Here is a 20,672-nt window from a genome sequence, read left to right as displayed (position 1 = left end):
GGAGGCTTTCCCAATGTCTTTCGCCTCCTTTTCCTCCTCCCCTTCCTCTTCTGGTGAGGAGGCCCCAAGTTTTCAGGGTAGTGGCTTACCTCAGGCTATAAGACCCACCCCACCTCCAAGGTTCTACATGGTGACCACAAACCCTATTACTTCACCCAAGAAAGTGCTCCCCATCTGTTCAAGAGCCCGGCAACATTCTCATCCTCCCTAACAACTGACAAAGGTGAAGAAAGGTCAGACAGGCTGTGTAACTCACTGGCACCCCAGATGTGAACAGCTGGCTAAGATTACACGGTCATATCTGAGGCTGGATTCCTGGGCCACAGGTAAACAGAAAACTGTGAGAGATTCCTGGTCAGGGATGAAGCCTGGGGAGAGTGAATTTGTCAGGTGGCTAGTCTAAAAAAACACTACAAAAGGTTCAGGGAGGGAGAAGACTGCCTATGGATGTCCACCCAGTCAGTTATCAGAGGTCAGCTTTGAGCAAAGGAAGACAAATACACTTCTAAGTTCACAGGTGCCAAAACCCAAAGGGGAAAAGACAAGTCTCTTCTCATCTGTCTATCAATGAATGCCCAAGACTTAGGCAGCAAACAAGGGGAGGAGCTGGGGTTTTAATGCAACCTCACAGGTATTACTGTGACTCAGGGCAGGGAAGTCCATGACTGCAATGGAACTAGGCAGACCTTATCTAAAAGCAACACTAAAGGATTTGGGGTGGGGGTGTAGAACGATATTCATTTAGCAAAGAACCATAATGCTGAGCAGGCCAATTAGAATTGGGCTACTTGACCATTTCCAAAGCTGGTCGTCCTCCTCCTCCTTGGGGAGGCCTGGCCCCCCAGGCCTCTTGTCCCCCTGGGCTCTGAAAGATGAGAGGCTCCAGCAGATTGTCTGGATAAATCCCGGCTCTGTTACAAACATGTCTGTGTGTGAGGCTTCCTAACCCCTCATCTCTTTCTGTCTTCTGTCACGGTGGCCTGTAGCACACCCCACACCCCACAGCACATTGGTAACTGAAGTATATACTTCATTCTACTTTGACCAAAAGAGGGAGCAGGTAAGAGGCCTGGAAAGCAGATCCTAGGGTGGACACTGAGGCAGGATGGAGGAGGGATAGGAACGTCACTCATTCAGCAATCACGTGGGGCTCTGGCTCTATCCAAAGTTGATTCTTGGCTCACCTCAATAGAATTTTACCTTCCCAAAGGTGAGGGAAATAATGAGGAGAAAGGCCAGTTGATTTGATCACCATGCACAGGGAAGCACTGTTTCCTGGAGACACTGACTGGCAGGAATGTTCAAGAATGAAAGTCTAAGGGGGGAAAAAACGAGATTTCTGATGGAAGCCATGTAGATGTTCTAAGAACTCACTGACCAATATGGATGAAAAACAAACACCAACAGCAACATAGAGAAGAGGGAACAAAGCCAGGAAACAAGCCGGTGGAGAACAGAGTAAGGATGGGCCTGTAAAAATAAAGAGACCTGGGCTGATTCTTCAGGGAAGTTGAGGTAAAAGAGGCTCAGACAAGGCTCAGAACTTGTATGGAAGATGACAATAACAGAAAGAAGAAGGTTCAGACTTTCTGTTTTTAAGTTATGTAATTTCTTTCCACCCTCTCTTCTCACCCCCTCCCCTCATGGGTAAGCAGTCAGGGGAATACCATACATACACATTTGTATGAGAAATCAAGACCAAGGGAAAAGAAAGAAAACCGTGAGATAGAGAAATTTTTAAAAAGTGAATCTGGTGATCATTCAGATTCTGAAGGGGGTATTTTTGGGTTTTGTTTTGTTTTGTTTCCTTTTTTCTTCCTCTGGATGGGGATGGCATTGTCCCTAGCCAGTCTCCCAGGGTGGTTCTAGCTTTCTGAAATGCTGAGAGGAGCTGCTTCCATCAAGGTTGATCAGCTCACAAGGTTATTGTTAATGTGGACAGCGTTCTCCTGCTCCCTTTACTCAGCATCAGATTCCATAACTCATCCATGCTTCTCTATGGTTTCTTCTAGAACAATAGTATTCCATAACTTGTTCAGCCACTTCTCAACTGATGGGCACTGCCTCAATTTACAATTCTTTGCCTCTATAGAAAGAGCTGCTAGGAAGCTTTTGGAACATGAAGAGAGCTTTTCTAATAAGGGGGGAGATCAGAACCTACAAACTCAGGGCAGCGGAGCATGATAGTGAAAAACTTCCTGGATGGATGATTGAAGGGAAGGACATTGAGGGAGAATCTAAAATGGAGAAACCAGTTGGCTTCATCAAGAGTGAGTCATGCTGGGTGGCTAGGTGGCACAGTAGATAGAGCACTGGTCCTGTAGTCAGGAGTACCTGAGTTCAAATCCGGCCTCAGACACTTAATAATTACCTAGCTGTGTGGCCTTGGGCAAGTCACTTAACCCCATTGCCTAGCCAAAAAAAAAAAGAAAGAAAGAAAGAAAGAAAGAAAGAAAGAAAGGAAGGAAGAAAGAAAGAAAGAAAGAAAGAAAGAGTGAGTCATGCTGACAAAACCAAGGCCACCAAGGGTTACAAAAGAAAAAACGGACAATCTTAATTACATAAAAGTGAAAGTCTTGGCATGAAGAAACACAGTCACTAAGATTAGAAAGGAAATAGTTAACTAGGGGGAAAAACTCTTTGCAGCACTCTCATTTCTAGAACACATAAGGAACCAATTCGAATGTAGAAGACTTTCTCTAATTGATAAATAGTAAATGGATAGGAGCAGACAGTTTTCTGAGGAAGAAATTCAAACTAACCCAGCTGAGGATGTCCTGCCAGGAGACTGGCAAAGATGACAAATGAAAATGATTGACATTGGAGACACTCTGGGAAACAGAGACTGCCTAAAACCTTTCTGGAGAACAAGGTACAACTCTGCTCCAAATCCTTGCCTACCCTTTGAGCCCTATGTGCCACTACTATTAAGAGATTTTTCTTTTAAAGAAAGAAAATGTTCTATATACCAAAAACTCCCTTATTTTGTGGCAATAGAGAAGCTGAGGGGATGCCTATTGCCTGGGGGATGGCTAACCAAATGATGACATAGGACTGTCTAGGAAGACAGTAGGATACTCTAGTGGCTGGAGAAGGCTGGTTAGATGTGCAGGAACTGATGGCTTGGGGAAGTATGCAGAAGAGGAACAGCTTCTACTTAAATAAGAATACTTTAAAAATAAACTGTTTCAAGACTTAGGAAGTTTGAGCAGTACAGTGACCAACCAAAGTTCCTGGGGATTGATGATGAAGAATGCCAGATGAACCATCTATGCCATAGGACACATAGCTCTGATGGGAATTTGTTTGGCTATGCTTACTTCTAAATGGAAAGGAAGTGGAAACCCTAATTGCAATAATCACTGGTTTCTGATGGGTCCAAGGACTCTAAACAGGGGCTTACCTAAATGATCCCACAAAGCCTCAACCCTGGGATGCAGGGGCTATTTACAGATAGGGAGGTGGAGCTCAAAGGTGACTTGTCCAAGGTCACACAGCCTCCAAGGGACTCAGGAGAGTCCATTGACTAGTGACTCCCAAGTTCAGCCTTTTAGTCTTTCTGCACTTTTTCACAAGGAAAGCAAAGATTTAGCTCCTTTTGCTGAGCTAGAACTAGGAGTCTTCCTTTAAAAAATAAAAAAGATTACAGGGTATTTGGACTATAGCAACCTAATTCCTGTTATGGTTTTCCAGTCTCTAAAGAAGAGACTCTGCCTCTCAAGCAATCAATTCCCCAATAAGCATGTGAGCTACTGGAGTGAGATGGGAATAGCACAAGTCAATCTTCAAAATATTGTGAACAGACCAAACAAGCTTTATTCTTCCTTTAAACAGACCTTAATACATCTTTAATGCAGCATTTAATTCAACAGGTTGAAACCAATTCTAGAGACTAGAAAACATAACTGGAATTCAGTTTCTTTGTTCCAAATATCATGCCATTTTTCTTTTTTGAAGGAAAACTCCAATTTCTAGCTCAGCAAGAGTTTGATCACCCCCCCCTTCAGAGAAGTGGGAGCCCCACAGAGAAGAGCTCGCCCAGAAGGAATGTGGAAGGGCAGCCGGGGGAAAGCTGAACATCCGGGGAAGCTTCAGCCACCAGCACATCACCACATCACAATGGCATGCGCTGTTTCTGAGCAACAGACATTTTGTGGCCAAACAGACGCACACGCTGCTCATCCCATGGCTCTGTGGGGGGCCAGCTGGGGTCTGCTGCAGCCACCAAATCTAAGGCAAGGAGCTGCAGAGAGGCTCTATCGAATTCTGAGTTCTGTGTCTCAGGAGCACAGGCAAGGAAGGAAAGGCTTGGGAAGCTATGATGGTGGAGCCAAACTTGTGGGAGCCACTCCTCTTTTACTCTCCATGTCCCACCATGGGCAGCGCGTGGGCCCGGCCCTTGGCACACGAAGGATGCGGGTCACAACCTGCCCTTGCCTTCCAGGTAGGGTGCGCCTGCCCTGCTCCATGCCCCGCCTAAGCTAGCACACCTGGCCAACATGCCACAGGCATCCTCTGGAGCCTCTGGCTGCCTCGACTGCTGAGCCCTCTCCCTGCTATGGGGCTGACATGTCCCAAGATAGTCCCTGCCCTAGGAAGTTCCGTCTCATGAGGGAGATAGCAGGCAAACAAGAATGTGGATGGAAGGCAGGAGAGCCAAGAGGGGCTAGGAAAGGCTTCTGGGAGGAGGCCGCATCTGAACTTGGGGCTGCTGGTTTCCCCGTCTGAGCTCCCTTCACTACCTGTGGCAATGGGTTAGAAAGGGGCTGGAGGCAGGGAGGCTGGCAAGGGAGGCCAGCTGGGAGCTTCCCAAGACCTGGGCTAGAGATGCTAAGTAGGCAGAAAGGAGAGGATGGCAGGGGAGGGAGACTGAAGGAATATCCCCAATAGAAGTCTGAGATTCCACACTGGAGGGAAGCCACACGGACATGTGAGTCTATGTGTCATTCTCCAGAGGACAAGGCTGCTCTGAGGACAGGAAGACACAATGAGAAGAAAGGCTCTATGAGCAAAGTGCCCTAATCCTGAAGAAAAGAAATCTCCAAGAGAATGCCTGCTGTTACACAACAGAATTAGAAAATGGGCAAAAGTGAACTGATGTTGAGTGAGATGAGCAGAACCAGAACATCGTCCACCTTAACAGCAACATGGGGGTAATGATCAACCTTGATGGACTGGCTCATTCCATCAGTGCAACAATCAGGGACGATTTGGGGCTCTCTGCAATGGAGAATACCATCTGTATCCTGAGAAAGAATTGTGGAGTTTGAACAAAGACCAGAGACTATTTCCTTTAACTTAGAAAAAAGAAAAACTTATCTCATTATGTAATTTTGCTATCTTATACTTTATTTTTCTTCCTTAAGGATATGATTTCTCTCTCATCACATTCAGCTTAGATCATTGTAAAGCATGGAAACAATGTAAAGACTAACAGACTGCCTTCTGTGGGGGATGGGGGGAGGGAAGTGAGATTGGGGGAAAATTATAAAACTCAAAGTAAATAAAATCTTTCTTAAAAAATAACCAGAAATGTAAACAGTTGATAGTGGAAGCTCTGGAGGAAGCCAGAGATACTAATGAGGAATTGGGCAGGAAAAGGGACTAACCTGTTGATACCCTTTTAGCCCCTTGTATGAAACAGATCTCTCCCACCGCTTCGCCCCTACCCAGGCCCCCAGGCCTCCCTGGAGGCTCTTAGTTGAGATCACATCAGCACCCTCCATCTCCTCAGCAGTGGTACTCCTCTTCCTCCCAAGCTCTGCCTCAGCCAAGCACACCATAGGTATTTAAGAAATGCTGACTGATTGGGGGGCATGAATCTCAACCCTGTACAAAACTGGAGGGGGTCATGAAGGCCAGAGCTCATTCCCCACTTCTCTCCTGGGTATATGATCTTAGGGCTTCTAGGCCCAACTTCTCTAGATGCCCCCATGTCCCAGCACGTCCCTTTTCCTCACCCCCCCTCCTTTAGCTAGCTTCCTTTTGTGCCCTGGTTCTGAGCACAGCTGTGGTCCATGGAAGATGCTTAGTAAATGATTACTGAACTTAGTTACCCCAAGGAGGTCAAATACAAAGTAAAAAGTCTTATTGGGGAAAAAAATAAAGAGGAGCACTTTGATGGCAGCAAGCATGGAAGTGGGCTGCCATGGGGAATGAGTCCAAACCCAGAAAGGTGGTGTAAACACGCTCTAATTATTCAGTCCCTGGAGAAAGGGCGACCCTGAGGATGTCAGAGGATCTTGGAGGGAAGTGCAGGAAGTGCAAGGAGAGCCAAATGGAATGACCGTATGGGAAATAATGGAAAGACCTGAGAATTCACACCAATGGAAAGAATAATCTTGGCTCGGGGGATGATGAGTTCAGTGTTGTTCCTCTTCCCTACAAGGGAAGCTTCTATGGGGGATGATTTCAGAAACTTCAAGAACCCGAGAAAAGCGAGGGCAGCAAAACTGCTCCAGGGAACCTTGCTTGCGGGGGGCTGGCCCAGGCCTGCCATCTGTCCCTTGGCTCCCTAGCTGGCTCTGCAGACATAGGCTGGTGCAGAAATGCAGTAGTCAGCTTGGCGAGCAAGGATCTGTTTCCCTGAGAAATGATGCAGAGCCATGGAGACCACCTGACCACTTTCTACTTTCATGCCATGGACTCCTAGTGTAGTCAGCCAGGGGTGGGGTACACGAGGGACAGGGACGCTTTCTCAGGAATAGAGTTTTAAATAATTGAAGGAAATGCAAAGTTTCCTGTAAAGGTTGGTGAGAATAAAGAGGGAAGCTTTTTCCATCTATTTTCATGGCCCATTGAAACCTGCTTAATAAAGGATCCATGACCCTCAGGTTAAGAATCTCTGTTCTACAGCAAAGAAATTAATCTACTTTTAAAACACTAATCCAATTAAACATGGACTACCCCTTAGTTCTATTCATGAACTTATTCACATATACATTTCCAAACATTCTTAACCCAATAATTCCAAAATCATTGCATTTTTAGGGTGTAACCCTATAGGGTTTAGGTCATCTCCCAAAACCTGTGCTGCAATTGAATCAGTAGGATAAATACCTTAATCTATGAACTTCCTCTGCCTATGGAAGTCAGGACCTGAAGGTCTTTACCTTGGTCCCAGCTGGTACTCATCTTGGAGCATCATCATGATAACAACAACACCAGTATTTCTTTGACAGGTTACTTCTAGGGTCTCATTGATCCTGACAATAAACCCAAAGGGCGGGGAATTATACCCATTTTATAGAAAAAGAAAAGGGAACAGAGTTCAGAGACCTGGCCAGGGTCCACTAGTGTGTGAGTGGGTGGGGAATCGAAAGCTGGGCCATCCTGACTCCAAAGCCGAGTTTCCCTCTGCTCTGCACCAGGAGGAGGTCCAGGTGGGCTTCAGCCCCATGCCAATTGACATAAACTCATCTACAAAGCTTAGTTACCCAGCCAAGAAGGGAAGTGCCCCTTTATACAACATTCCGGGTTGTCCACATGGCCCTGGCCAGATTTTCCCCACAGTTAACAGAGGAGCTGCTTTTCAGGAGTTTGTTCATCCAGGTTCGATCAGTTTGATCCCTGTTTTCCTTCATTGTTCTTCACCTCTTAATGCTGAGGAACACTTGATAAGAGCCTGGTAAGTGCACCCAGGACAGCGGAGCAGTGCATTCCTCTAGAGGAGGAGAGAGGGAAGAGTATATACATCCTGCTTTTAAAAAGGGAGTCACCGTCCATTCTTTCTACTGGCTCTGCCTTGAGTTAGGGCATAGGTCAGGCCAGAGGTGCCTTCAGCGAAGAGGAGCCTGGGAGCTGGGGACCAGCCGAGAGCAGGGAGACAAGACTGTTGTCAAGCCACAAGTAGGCTGCAGCAAAATAGAGGTATCAGAAGCCACTAGGGTCCAGGGCCAAGGCAGCACCCACACAGGGGAGGCCCCGGACAAGGCAATCTTCTAATTCAGCACTGTCATCCGCATGGCAAGTCTTTTGAGGTCTAGCTTTGGGAGTGAAGCCTGCCCCATGCAGGCTTGTGAACAAATGTCCTTCAGCCATGGACAGCTCCCCACTGTCACTAGTTCCTGCATGGGAAACAGAAGGACCTGGCCAGGAGGAGATACTCTCATCTGTGCTAATCCTCCAGAATTCTGGCTACTTCCTGCTGCCCACTGAGAGCCAAGGGGCAAGGTTAGGTGGGGGCCTTTCTGGGAGCCTGCTTTTAGGCAGTTAAGACTCCCTCCCTCGACTGCCTGGTCCCTGTTCAGAAAGGATAATCTCTTCCTGAAAGGTCTGATTGATTCATTCCAACTAGTCTTTTTACTTCATGAATTCCCTTCTGAATCTAACAAGATGTGATATTGTTCTTAGCCCGGTGGGGCTGGGAGGGAAACCTCTGGGGTCTTCTTGCCAGGGCAATGTACCAGTGACTGTTCATTTATGACATCTGGGGCTGGGGGGGCAACCCACTTCTGAGAGGATGAAGAATCAGAGCAGGCAGGGTCCTGGTGCTGGTGCTGGGGGAGCACCCAGCTGGCTGACCTTTGGGGTATGTTCTTCCCTAAGGAGAGGAAGCTCAGAAGAGAGATGGTCCAGGCCATGGCAGCAAGGACCTGGCTCCATGTCCTGCTTTTGTCACAGGCTGGCTCTGAATCTCTCTGCCTTCCGTTTCTTCAAGTTGTGAAAGAAGGGGGGTCAGGTAGCCCCTCAAATGTTTGCTGACTTCTGAATGTCTCATCTGCTTGGGATCATGCTGACCGGCTGTTGCTGAGGCTGGGCACAGCTGGAACCATCCAAGAGCAGTCAGTGCCTGGGCTCCATGGAAGCTTTCTCTGGTCAGGTCTGTCTGAGAGGATTCTCTTCATTGGGAGAAAGTCCACAAGCAGGCCCCTATGGGGACCTACTTAAAGTTTCATTCATTCCTTCTGAATCTCTGTGGCTCTAGCAAGCAGAGGGGGAAGTTATCAATCCCTTCCTCAAAGAAATGGGAAATGGCAGGTTTACTCTCTAAGGAAGGATGGGATGGATAAGGTGCAGTGTTGGATTCAGGGCACAATGTTATTGATTGAAAATAGTACCGCCACTGCCCCCTGAACGGCAGGGGCTGAGGAGCTTCTACTTGGGCACCTGAAATGCTTGGACCCCCATTCCTGGAATCATAAGGGTAGAAGAGATTTCTAAGATCAGCATGCCAACACCCCCTAGGCTCTCCCAGTAGTTAAAGTGACTGGTTGCTGAACCCAAACAGACATTTGGTTAAAAACTGCTCACTGCTTGCTCTTATTCCATTTGGGGTGGGGGTGGGGGATTAAAAGTAAGTCACAACTAGTTATGGAGATTTTCCTACCACCAGGTACTTCTTGAAAGGATTACACTATCCCTTCAATGGCGAGAGGCCATGCATTATTACATTGCAGGGTTGGGGTTTTTTTTCTTCCAGATTCTTACAGTAGACGTCTAGAGTTTAACGAGAAGTTTTGGCTCTGATACAAACAGTGATGGAAAACACATGAGCAATAACAAGCCTTAATCTGGCTCCTCAGTACTAAAATGGGATAATCTGGAGAAGCCGTTTATTTCAGTATCAGCCAGGGCGCCAGCTGCACTGGGGAAGCGTTTGGGGGAAGGCGTCTCTAGAACACCTTCGCAGCTTCTTCCCTCCTTTAGAGAGCAGGACAACCTCAACCTTCTACTACCCTTCACCTCCGTGGAAGCCGGGAAGCCAGGCTGGCCAGAGGACTGATCGAGCCTGAAAGGGTAGGTGCTCTTGTTGGTCTGTCCTCTATAGACAGATAGCAGTGGAACAGTGAAACAGTTTATTTTTATAATGATAAGGGGCTGTAGAAGAAAAAGATGAAACTAATCTGCCTATTCTCATTTCATTCTCCATGGTGATTAAGACAACATCACCATTAACTACTAGTGCTTTAAAAAATCAACACCCTGCCAAAGGGTAAAGTTTTTCTTTGTGTGTTTATGACTTAAAATATATTTAATCTCTTCATATCCATATTTTCATAGCTGTAGGATTCTTTACTCCTAACTAGGCTATGAGTCAACATTCCTGAATCTTTATATTTTGTTATACATGTGACTACAAGTGATTTTTAAAATTAAGAGAACTACCATGAGAATATGCTCATTTTCTGTGATCTGATGACTGATGACTTTGAACCTTATGTCATGTGGGCTGATCCCTGACAGAAGAATGTTAGAAATTTCTTTGGAGCATCGAGTCTGTCTTTTTTCTTGACAATGGGAAACTTTATTATTAAACATTAGGTCTGATTTCTACAGTTTCTGAACAATTGAAATCCAGCCTGGGTAGACTCTCGGTTCTCCTTGTAATCATGGGGCTCACAGGGAGCAGCACTTGGAGATGTTCAGCCCCAACACACCAGGCTGGGATCTCTCTTGAAGAGATGTCCCAGCAAGAAAGATCCCAAAGCCACATCAGTGACTCAGAGCTGGCCCTGAGCTCCCATGGCCCCCAAGGAGCTTGGCATCCTGCCTGGGAAGCCACGGAACAGGGGCTGTGGGCTGCAGGGTTGGCTCCTGGCCACTGGATCGGAATGTTGGGAGCTGGGGAGGCGTTATGTTCCCTCTCAAGGGCTACTGGCTCAGGGAAAAACCAACCGCAGGCACCAGGAAAAAAGCACCCACCACAAGCTGCTTTGCTCTTTGTTTCCTTAGAGCTGACTCCCCTGGTCCTCAAACAAGGCCTAGGAGGCTTTGATTTGAGAGATGGGAAAAATAACCAACATTGGAGGGAGAGAAAAGAAAGGAGAAAGGAAACACATGGCCTCCCCAAGAGCTCAGAACAAGCCTTTCTTTCCTGAGAAATCACTGGCCTGCTTGGATTCTCAAATCCTAAAGTTGATTTCTGGAGAAGAGAGTCAAGTTTGTAGAGATGGAGAGTCCAATTGTCAAATGAGTCTTGAAGACAAGAATCAATTGAAACACTGCCCAATTCTGGGGAGTGGACAGGGAGCTGGCCTCCACTCCAGGATGACGTGTCCTGGCTACGTTAAGGAACCTCTGTGTTCAAGAGGAGCCAACCTGAACTCTCACCTGGCTGGTTTCTGTCCCTTGTTCTTTGGGATCCTGAGTATTTCAGTGATCTGATTCTATGTTTAAAAAATAAAATGGGTGAGGGGAGTGAAGAGAACTTTGGTTGCTCCAGGCAAGTCTGCAGAGTGACTCTCTTAATGGGAGGGCTGCGGGATCTCCTGGCCCAAGGGCAGAGGGTTCACCTGGACCAGAGCATCTCCAGCTCAGTTCTAGAGCCTGTGCAGTCCAAGAAATGAACAGGATTCAAAAGAGACCTCCCTTGAGGGTATCACTAACTCAGACATGGACAGAGAGCTCTGAGATGCCCATCCTATCTCACAATTCCCTGGGGTGGGTGCTATGAGCATGTCCATTTTCCCAGAAGAAGAAACTGAGGTCAGAGGCAGGAAGTGACCTGCTTAGAGCCACAGAGATACTAAGTCTCTGGGGTCTTCCTGGATCTGGGTCCTGCTTGGGAATCCCTGTGAGATCAGAGGAGAAGGATAAGGACTTTCGGGACCAGTCACAACCAGCAATAGTGAGTGACCATCAGAAATGGGCTTGGGGAAGGAGAGCTGCCAAGGGCACCCTGAGGAGGAGTGTCTATCGGGTCAGAGCAAATTGGGGCCCAAATAAATGCAATGCTTGATAGCAGTGGGGAGGCTCCTCTTCGGTCTTCCCTGGGGTCACGCCTGTCCGGAACATGATGCCGAGAGCAGGAGGGATCCTGGGGAGGGCTGTCACCTCCTGTGGCACCACAGGACACAGGGGTTGGTCCTAGAGTCCTGCCTGCCTCAGTATCCTCACCTGTAAAATAGGGATAATCACCTCCCAGAGGAGCTGTGAATATTGGATGACTTCATATTTGTAAGGTTCTTTGAACACCCTTACTGTCATCCTCACTCTGAAAATCTGAGGAGCAGGGACTGACTTGCTTTTGGAAATAGGAGGGAAACAAGGGAAGACAGAGGGAGCCTCCACTGCTGGGGTTCAAATCTGAGTCTTTGGCTTTAAGTATCTAACCCAAGTAAATAGGATTCTGCCACTCCCTTAGGGGGTGTTTGTCCAGTTTTTTTAAAACCCCATGGACACCCTTAGCATGGAGCTCCCCTGGGGGTGGGGAGGGGAAAAGGCAGAATGCATTTATGAATTGCCTACTGTAAGCCAGATACTGCGCTAATAGGACACTACTGTAGAAACCTTTGGAGCATCCTGGCCTGGAGTGGAAGCTGCCCAATGGACCTGGGGCTGGGTGCAGCCCAGCAGCTGTTTTAGGCTTTAAGAAGAACCTTTGACCCCCAGCAAAGTCACCCAGATGAAGTATTGATTTGGAGCCCTGACTGTCTGGTCTCTGGCACCATCTGGGCAGGAGCTTGGGTCAAGGGCACAAACCCTTTAGTTCTCACAAGGAAAATTAGCCCAAGATCATGGAGAAAGGCATGAAACTTCCACCGAAAAGAGCTGGCATTTCTTTTGCAGTCATAGAGACCGGTGGCAATCCTTTAGGGAGAACCAGGGTTAGCTGGGAGACAGCTGGCCAGGCACGTGGTGGATAGGGTGCTGGGCCCGGAGCCAAGAAGACATAGGCTCAAGTGCAGCTGAAGCTTCCAGATGGGTATCATTGGCCCCTGACCTAGGCCTTGGCATGCTGTTGCATCACCTTCCCACCTCCTATCTTCTGACATGACAAAGGGAGATGAACCCCAAGGAGCAGCAGTTCCCAGTCATGAACTTTGGCTGCTCTCGGGGTCCAAGGACCCAGGCCTCTGCTGAGGAACATAGTGACCCCAGCTGCCCCAGTCACAAGGGGTCAGATTGTTGGGCCAGCCTCTACATCCACTCCTAAGTCCGGAGTTGGACTGCTGCCTGGGACCCTCCTCATCTCCATTGGTCAGAATCTTATTCAAGGCTGAGGGTAGGGGATAACCACTGCTTTCATCCTGTCCTGCCTTTCCTTACCAGTCCTGAGCATGGACTCCTTTCACTTTAACTTGCATTCACTTCTCTGTGGATGTGCTATACTCCCTACCCCCACTCCCCCACAAACCACAATCGCTCATACCCATCTCCCCCAAACAGAAGCTCCCCCCATGGCCAGGCCTGGCTGGTTATTCTTTCCTCCCTCTTTGCATTCGATAATATTTGTTGAATTGCATGTGAAAGACCCCTGGCACTCCCTGAGCATATCCTCAAAAAGATGTAGAAAAAGAGGGGCAAAGCCTGGTGAATCACCCCAGGAAGATACAGGGACCAGAATCACTGAATTTTGGACAAAAGGGATCAATCTTAAGGGGACTGGAGACCTGGCCCCTCCTCTAAGGGAGAACTAAGCCCAGAGAAGGGGAGGCAGATGCTCCAAGTCACAAGGAGTGGAGGACAAGGAAGAAGTGAAGTAAAGAATGAATGCATTGGTTATGTACCTACTACATACCAAGCACTGTTCTGAACCCTGGGGATGGGTATACACAAAATAAATGGGCCCCTGCCCTCAGGGACACTGACTACACTCTGGGGGGGTGGGTAGCCTTGATGATGGCAGGGTGGGGAAAGCTGGGGGGAATCACTTGTGCAGAAAGCCTTTTGCAAGCTGGCCCTCAGAGATGACCCCCATTGGTCAGACCTCAGTTTGCCTGCCTGTTAAGACTGGGAGATCTTCCAGGGTGGAGACTGTGATTTCAGAAACAGCCCGGGCAGGGTCCCAGGAGAGCAGGGGAGGGGTGAGGGAGGCCCAGGCTAGGGAGGTGGGGGACAGGACTGTGGAGTGAGTCACTAGTCCCTCAAATCCTCAGTTTCCTCACTGGACTAAATACACAAGTCTTCAGGTCTGTCTTTTCCCTGGCTTCCCTTCACCTGGACTTCATGTTATTCCCCACCCAGTCTTTAGACTGTAAGCTATTAGAGGGCAGGGACTTTCCCTCCTTCCCTCCCTCCCTCCCTCTCTCCTCCTCTCCTCTCTCTTTCTCTCTGTCTCTCTCTCCTCTCCTCCTTTCCCTTCTCTCCCTCTTCCTCTCTCTCCCTGCCTCCATCCTTAGCACTTACCACTGTATGTGGTGATGGAGGCCATGACAGCAGTGTGCAGGCTCTAGTCAGGGACTACCAGGCTAGTCAGGGGGACCCCAGACCAAGGGATGAAGAGCTCAAGGGAGAATGGCTAAGACCTTCCCCAGCCCTCACCAGACCTCCCACACCTGGGGACTTGGGTGCTAAGGTGGGAAAAGCTGGGGCTGGGGACAGAGCCCCGGGGAAGGCCAGAGACACGTGGATGGCGCTGAAGGATCACTTCCTTTTAAAAACAAATTGGTCAACACTGACCAGTGAAAGTACCAAGTAACAACACAAAATTGAAATTTGTGAGAGAGGAAAATAGTCATCCTGGTTGTGGGAGGATCACTGAGTCAGCCGTTTGGCTTGTCAAACAACTCATCAGAGTGGAGAATGAAAACTTTAACAACCAAGAATAATAGTAATGATAAAAATGCAAGCCACAAAATGAAAAAGACTCAACTCCAAACAAGTTATAGAAAATTTAAGGGGGAAATGGACAGCAGAAATGACACGGACACCCATTGTAACAACTGCATCCTATGTCAATCGACTGCTCTAACAAGGAGACCCCCAAGAGCCAGAAAGGGTCTCACTCAGCAAACAGCTGGAGGCCTCGCCAATGGAGAAAGATGGTGGCCAAGGCAGCATTGAGTAGGGTGAAAGCTTCTCCGCGAAGTCCCGCAGAGAAGGATGGTGGGAGACCATGAGCAGGATGCTTCAATGCAGAGAGGAAGGACAAAGCTGTTGACAGGAAAGTTCTCTGGCCAAACCAAGTCATCCTGCAGTCACCCCAGGAAGAAAAGAATGGCAAGCCCCCTTGCAAGAAACTGTTTTCCATCTGTAATTTAGACTCCCAGCCATCTGTAATTTAGAAATCCCAGCCTTTGAGACTCAGAAAGGAAGCAAAAATGAGGACAAAAATGGCAAACTGAGAGGAGAGCCAACTATGAGGGACTGATGGGTGAGGAAGCTGAAGGGGAGAAAGACCAAAGGTGAGAAAGATCATGCATACCTTAGGAATGATAACAAGATAGCTGAGAGACATTTCTAAAATATACAGAGAAGTCAGTCAAATTTATAAGAATATAAATCATTCCCCAATTGATAAATGATCAAAGGATATAAATTGGCAGTTTTTAGATGAAGAAATTAAAACTGTCTATAGTCATATCAAAAAATGCTCCAAGTCACTATTGATTAGATAAATGTAAAAACAACTCTTGAGATACCACCTCACACCTATCAGATTGTTAATATGATAAATATTGGAGAGAATGTGGGAAGACTGGGATCATGCTCTGATGGTGGAATTGTGAATGATGATTCAACCATTCTAGGGAGAAATTTGGAAGCAAGGCCAAAGAACTATAAAACTAGGCAGTGCTTTGATCCAGCAATTGAGAGGAATGGCTGAACAAGTTGTGGTACATGAATGTGAAGGAGGACTATTGTTCTGGAAGAAATCATGAGTGGGCAGATTTCAGAAAAGCCTGGAAAGACTTGCGTGAACTGATGCCAAGTGAAGGGTGCAGAGCCAGAAGAGCATCGTCCACACTAGTAGCAACATTGAGTGATGATGGACTTCACTCTTCTCAGTACTGCAGTGACCCAAGACAATTCCAAAAGATGTGAGATGCAAAAATGCCATCCCCTTCCAGGGAAAGAACTAAGGGGTCTGAATGCAGACTAGAGCAGACCGCTGTGCTGCTTCTTTCACAACATTACTAATATGGAAATATTGTACATGAATAACCCAGATCAGATTACTTGCTATCTCATGGTGGGGAGGGAGAAAGCCTTACAACAATGAATGCTGGAAATGATCTTTACAGATAATTGGGGAAAACAGGCAGCTGAGAGAACCCAATTCCTGAACAGCTTTCCTAGGTTTAACAATTGATCCCCGAGAGATCCTATTGGGAGAAAGGACCAAGCAATTATGAAGCATCTACTATATACCAGGCCCTTTGCTTTTGAGCCCATGTGGCCACTGTTAGTTGAGGGGCCCTTCATCCAAAATCCAGGTCACTCAGGCCTTGGAGGATATGACAGTCATCTTTCATTTCTCCTCTCAGGGACAGTCTTAAGAATTAGGTATAACCCAGGGATGTGGACTTGCCAAAGCTTTGGCTGTCGTGATGGTGGAGATGAAGGGCAAAGTCCAGGTCCTGGGGGCACTCCCTATGTGGGGGAGATCTTCCAGGGCTCCTGTTTGGGGACCACTGATGACAACTCAGAGCTCTGCTGAGCTCTATGACAGAAGGAATCTATCTTCACTCCAAGGAGGGCACCCTGACCATCTACACAAGAATGACCAAGTGGATGAACAGGATGGATTGTCCAGATGTCAACACGCACATGAACACACTTGAGAGCTCATATAGTAGTGACTGTTTATGGGACAGACAGGACAGATGGACAATGGGCTGGGTCCAGAGATGAAATGGAGGACAGGGGGCTGGGTCATGTCAAAGGAACTGTGAGGCTCTTTGACTGATCTCAAGCTCTGGCCCACCTTTTATCAGCATTGGAATACCTCTGCCCCACATAATGTTTGGCAGATACAGACTTCTCAGACCTTCAGGATCTAGTCAGCAGAACCTCACTCTGGCCCTTCCCTGGAGCTACAGCCTTCCCCTCCCTCTGCCTATTATCCCCCACTTATTCCGCTTGCATGTTGATCCCTTAAACCCAACTGTTTTCAGAGTGTCTTCCCCGAGCCTTCTTCTCTGCCTTCTGTAGTTACCACTTAACCAAATCCTCACTACCTTCCTTTGCTGTGGCCTCAGGTCATCCCCCCGGGGTCTGGTGGAGGGGTCGTCCCCATCCTCCTTGGGAAGGGATGTCAGGAGCAGGGAGAGATGGTTTGGACTTCTGGGGCTATCACCCATTGGGTTCTGGAGTGTCTGCCAAGGGGGACACTTAGGGGGCTGTCCAGAGAAGGACTGCAAGTCAAAACACGGTCTGACGATCCAGACAACTGACTTACAGATGAACTCAAGCAATCTGCCAGTGCCAAGGGTCAGCTGCAAGAAAAGTAGACAGCGGGCCAGAAGCCGTGCCATGGATGAGTCAGTTGTCGGCAACTTCCCCAATCACTGACATCCAGGCAGCCCCACTGCTCCTTAGAGGGGCCAGGACTCCTTGCAGGCCCAAAGGTGGCCTGGGACTATTGCTTCCCCCAAGGGTACCAGAGACTGAACCCCTGGGGGTCCTTCAGATGAGTTCAAATCAAATGCTACAGCCCTGTATCTGTGAAAAGGTGTTCTGAGTTTCAAGCAGCCATCTTGTCCTAACAAAGTCGCCTGTAAGCTAGAGCCTACTCTGTGCAAGGCTTGGCCTACCCTGGTTTATTTACTGTAGTACAGAGGAGGGGGTGAGGGTGTGTGTGTGTGCATGCACATGTGTCTGTGTGTGTATACGTGGGAAAGGAAGACCATCCGGGCACTCTCGTCTCACATACATGTTTTTCACTTCTGCTTTGTGTTGAATCTAGGAGAGTAGGAGTGGCGGAAGGTGGTGCTGCTATGTGTGGGTTCAGAGGTGAGCCAGACTGAGAAGCCCGAAGGAAGGAAGCTAAGGAAGATGTAAATCGAGGCTGGGCAGCAGTTTGAATAGCGCTCTCAGACACCTGGGCTACAAACACTCCGTAACTGACCACTGCCTCTTTCCATCTCATTCCAGATCGGGCACCCTCTCTGAGAAGACATGAAGGAATATGTGTTCCTCTTGCTGCTGGCCTTGGGTTCTGCCAAGCCCTTCTCAGGCCCTTCTTATTTGACCCTAAAAAACATGATGCTTAAAGACATGGAGGATGTGGATGATGATGATGACGATGACGATGATGATAATTCTCTTTTTCCAACAAGGCAGCCCATAATGCCCTTCTTCCCTTTTGATCTGTTTCCATCATGTCCCTTTGGATGTCAGTGTTACTCAAGAGTCGTCCACTGTTCTGATCTAGGTAAGAATTCTGTTCATTCCACTGCTAAGACCTTTGCCCAGACTGTGGCCCCTGTCTGGCTTGCCCTTCCACCTCACTGAGTCCCTGGTGCAGGTGGCACAACTGAACATGCCAGAAAGTGTTCCTTTCCTCCTCGGGAGACCATCTCTGCCCTTGGCATTTCCTTGGTTGAGAAAGGACAAAAACTGGTTGTCTTTTGCCTTTGTATTCCCATATGCTCTAAATGAATGTTTGTGGAATTGAGTAAGAGGTCCAGATTTAAATGCTTTATTGGGAGCACAGCTACAAGGATCTTAGAACTCTCCAAAGAATATTGTATAGTTGAATTTTGCTAGGAATTCAACTGCCTACTGTGTGAAGGCAGTGTGCTGTGGGTGGGCGCAGGCCTGGGGCCGAGGCCACACCCCTAAACCTTACAAGCCTCAAAAGGAGAGGATGATATGTCTATCACTAGTCAGCTGACCAACAAGGAGACCCCCTTTCAGTCAAGTGGTAGGGACTATTTAAGGATAGAGAAGGGGCGAGGAACTGGAGGCAACCTGAGTTGCTTCAGTTTCTGAGTAGAATGAGATTGGGAAGGGATAAAGTGGGTGAATACTGATTATGTAGGACTATGCTGGTGGAGGGAAAGGAGAGAATGAAGATGACTCAAGGGGCAAGGTCCCATAGGAGTCTGGCAGAGATGGGGTGAGGGTCAAGAAATCCAGGTGCCCTCTGGTTTCCTCCCTGCCTGCCCAGCTGGGTCCTGGACCAGGCTGCTTGGCCATCAGTGCAGGCAGCCATTATACCCACCATGCTGTGCAAAGCATGCCCCATCATACATGCTATTGCAGGGAGCATGTCCTAGATAGAGACAAAGTGTCATTTGAGGTCCGGGACACCTTCCCCATCATACCCCGATCCTGTTTGTCCTTCAGCACCAAGTGCAATCTCCCTTCTTCCAGGAGCTTCCACTTCCTAAGTGCTGCCTTGCTGACCACCCTGGGTGGCTTTGCTCTTGGCCTGATCCAGCAGCCTGAGGAAGCTTTCTCTCTACTCCTGGCTTGCTTCGCCACAGACTGTCAAGGAAAGGGCCCCTTTGATTTTCTGATGAGCAGGGGTGCAAAGGAGGGCTGCTGACAGGGAGGGGCTCCCAGGTCTGCCCAGCTCCAGCCCCCCTGCTCCAGCTGGGACCAGCCCCTTGCTCATACTGTCCTTTGCCTGCTATCGACTCTGCCCTCTCCGATGGCCTCTTAAGCATCTTTCTCATTGTGAAGTGGCACATTGTTATCTTTACTTCTGCAGTCCTTGCTTCTGGAAGCCTACAAAAGTCTGGCTTTGGTTTCCCTTTTCTCACCATTCCAAGGTTCCTTGTTTTAGTTCTCTATAGAGACCAGGACATCTATCATGAGACACATGATTTATTTTGCAAATAAGGGCTCCAACTTCCTGATGCCTTTTAAAAAGTCATGGGGGGGGGTGGCTAGGTGGCGCAGTGGATAAAGCACCGGCCCTGGAGTCAGGAGTACCTGGGTTCAAATCCGGTCTCAGACACTTAATAATAATTACCTAGCCGTGTGGCCTTGGGCAAGCCACTTAACCCCATTTGCCTTTCCAAAAAAAAAAATCTAAAAAAAATAGTCATGGGATGCCTTAGAGTTTAAGGAAAACCCCAATGGGCCTTTCCCTTGCTCTATGGGGGAGGCGGAACAATGCTATGGGTCCACTTCCATAGGGTCTGGTCTAGAAAAGCAGCAAGTCTGGCCCCAGATGGACAAAGGAAGACTCTCAGCATCAGGATTAGTGGGAATCTTTCTAGGGATACACTTAGTCCAAAGGCTCCCTGACTTTAATATGGCCTGAAGTCTCTGGGGAATCCCAGCCCATTAAGCCAAACTTTTCCAGGTTTGCCAGACCTACGAGACTACAGAGTTCAAAGACCTCACTTTCCACAGACCAGTCAGTGGAAAGGACCAGGCCTCCAAGTGCTTTATCCAGAGCTGGACGCTCACCCCCTCTGGCCATAGTTCCCTTCTGTGCAGGGTGGGAGGGAGTACTCTGGTCCCCTCTGAATCCTGTGATCCTGGGGCTTCTGAGCAGGGGTCAGACAGAGCCAGACCTGTATGTGACAAAGATCCCAGTATCAGGTTGCGATGGAGGGAGGGAGGGATGAACAAGAAGAGAGGAGAGATGAAGGTGATTATCAGGGTCTAGGTGCCAAAGGGCCTGAGGAGGGAGTAGCTCTGGCACTAGAGGAAAGGGGATGGCAGAAGAGAGCTTGGAGAATTAAGGCTCGAGAGAGTACCAGTGAATACTCTGTGTGACAAAGCACTTTGAGGGTTGTGAACTGCTTAAGTGATCCTGCACCTTTGTGGTTTTGCCTTCTAGTTTGCAAAGTGCAAGGGCAGAATTTGAACTCAGGTCTCTGGTGCCAAGTCTAGTGCTCTCTCCACCATACCAAGATTCCTCCCACTTGCTTTCTTCACCTCTGAAGTGGCACAAGCATCATTGTGCCTATTTCACAGAGAAGCCAGCATCTCTGTCAGAGAAAGGACATAAGAACCCTCCAGTGCTCTGCCTCTAGGATGACCCCAAGTTTACAAACCTGAGTGACCAGGAGAAGGCTGGTCCTTCCAGTAGGAATAGGGGCTGG

The 20,672-nt window shown here is 48.2% G+C and overlaps 2 protein-coding genes across 4 annotated transcripts in view; one reads left to right on the top strand and one right to left on the bottom strand.

Annotated features, from left to right (window-relative positions):
- CENPP (centromere protein P) overlaps positions 1 to 20,672 on the bottom strand; it is a 162,064-nt gene that overhangs the window by 57,831 nt on the left and 83,561 nt on the right. The window lies entirely within an intron of this gene.
- The window catches only part of ASPN (asporin), a 31,080-nt gene continuing 19,885 nt past the window's right edge, over positions 9,478 to 20,672 (top strand). Inside the window, exons 1-2 of one of the 3 annotated variants that reach the window (XM_074199302.1) lie at positions 9,478 to 9,738; positions 17,761 to 18,040. In XM_074199302.1, the coding sequence (XP_074055403.1) occupies positions 17,785 to 18,040 (256 nt within the window). In that variant the 5' untranslated portion in view covers positions 9,478 to 9,738; positions 17,761 to 17,784. Of the gene's footprint in view, positions 9,739 to 17,570; positions 17,664 to 17,760; positions 18,041 to 20,672 lie in introns of those variants that run through there. The other 2 variants (XM_074199303.1, XM_074199304.1) reach the window with 2 other exon arrangements.

Source organism: Macrotis lagotis, chromosome 8, assembly GCF_037893015.1.
Source record: "Macrotis lagotis isolate mMagLag1 chromosome 8, bilby.v1.9.chrom.fasta, whole genome shotgun sequence".
NCBI classification, from domain to species: domain Eukaryota; kingdom Metazoa; phylum Chordata; class Mammalia; order Peramelemorphia; family Peramelidae; genus Macrotis; species Macrotis lagotis.
The sequence above is the reverse complement of the archived record's forward strand: the minus strand, read 5'-3'. Positions and strand labels throughout refer to the sequence as shown.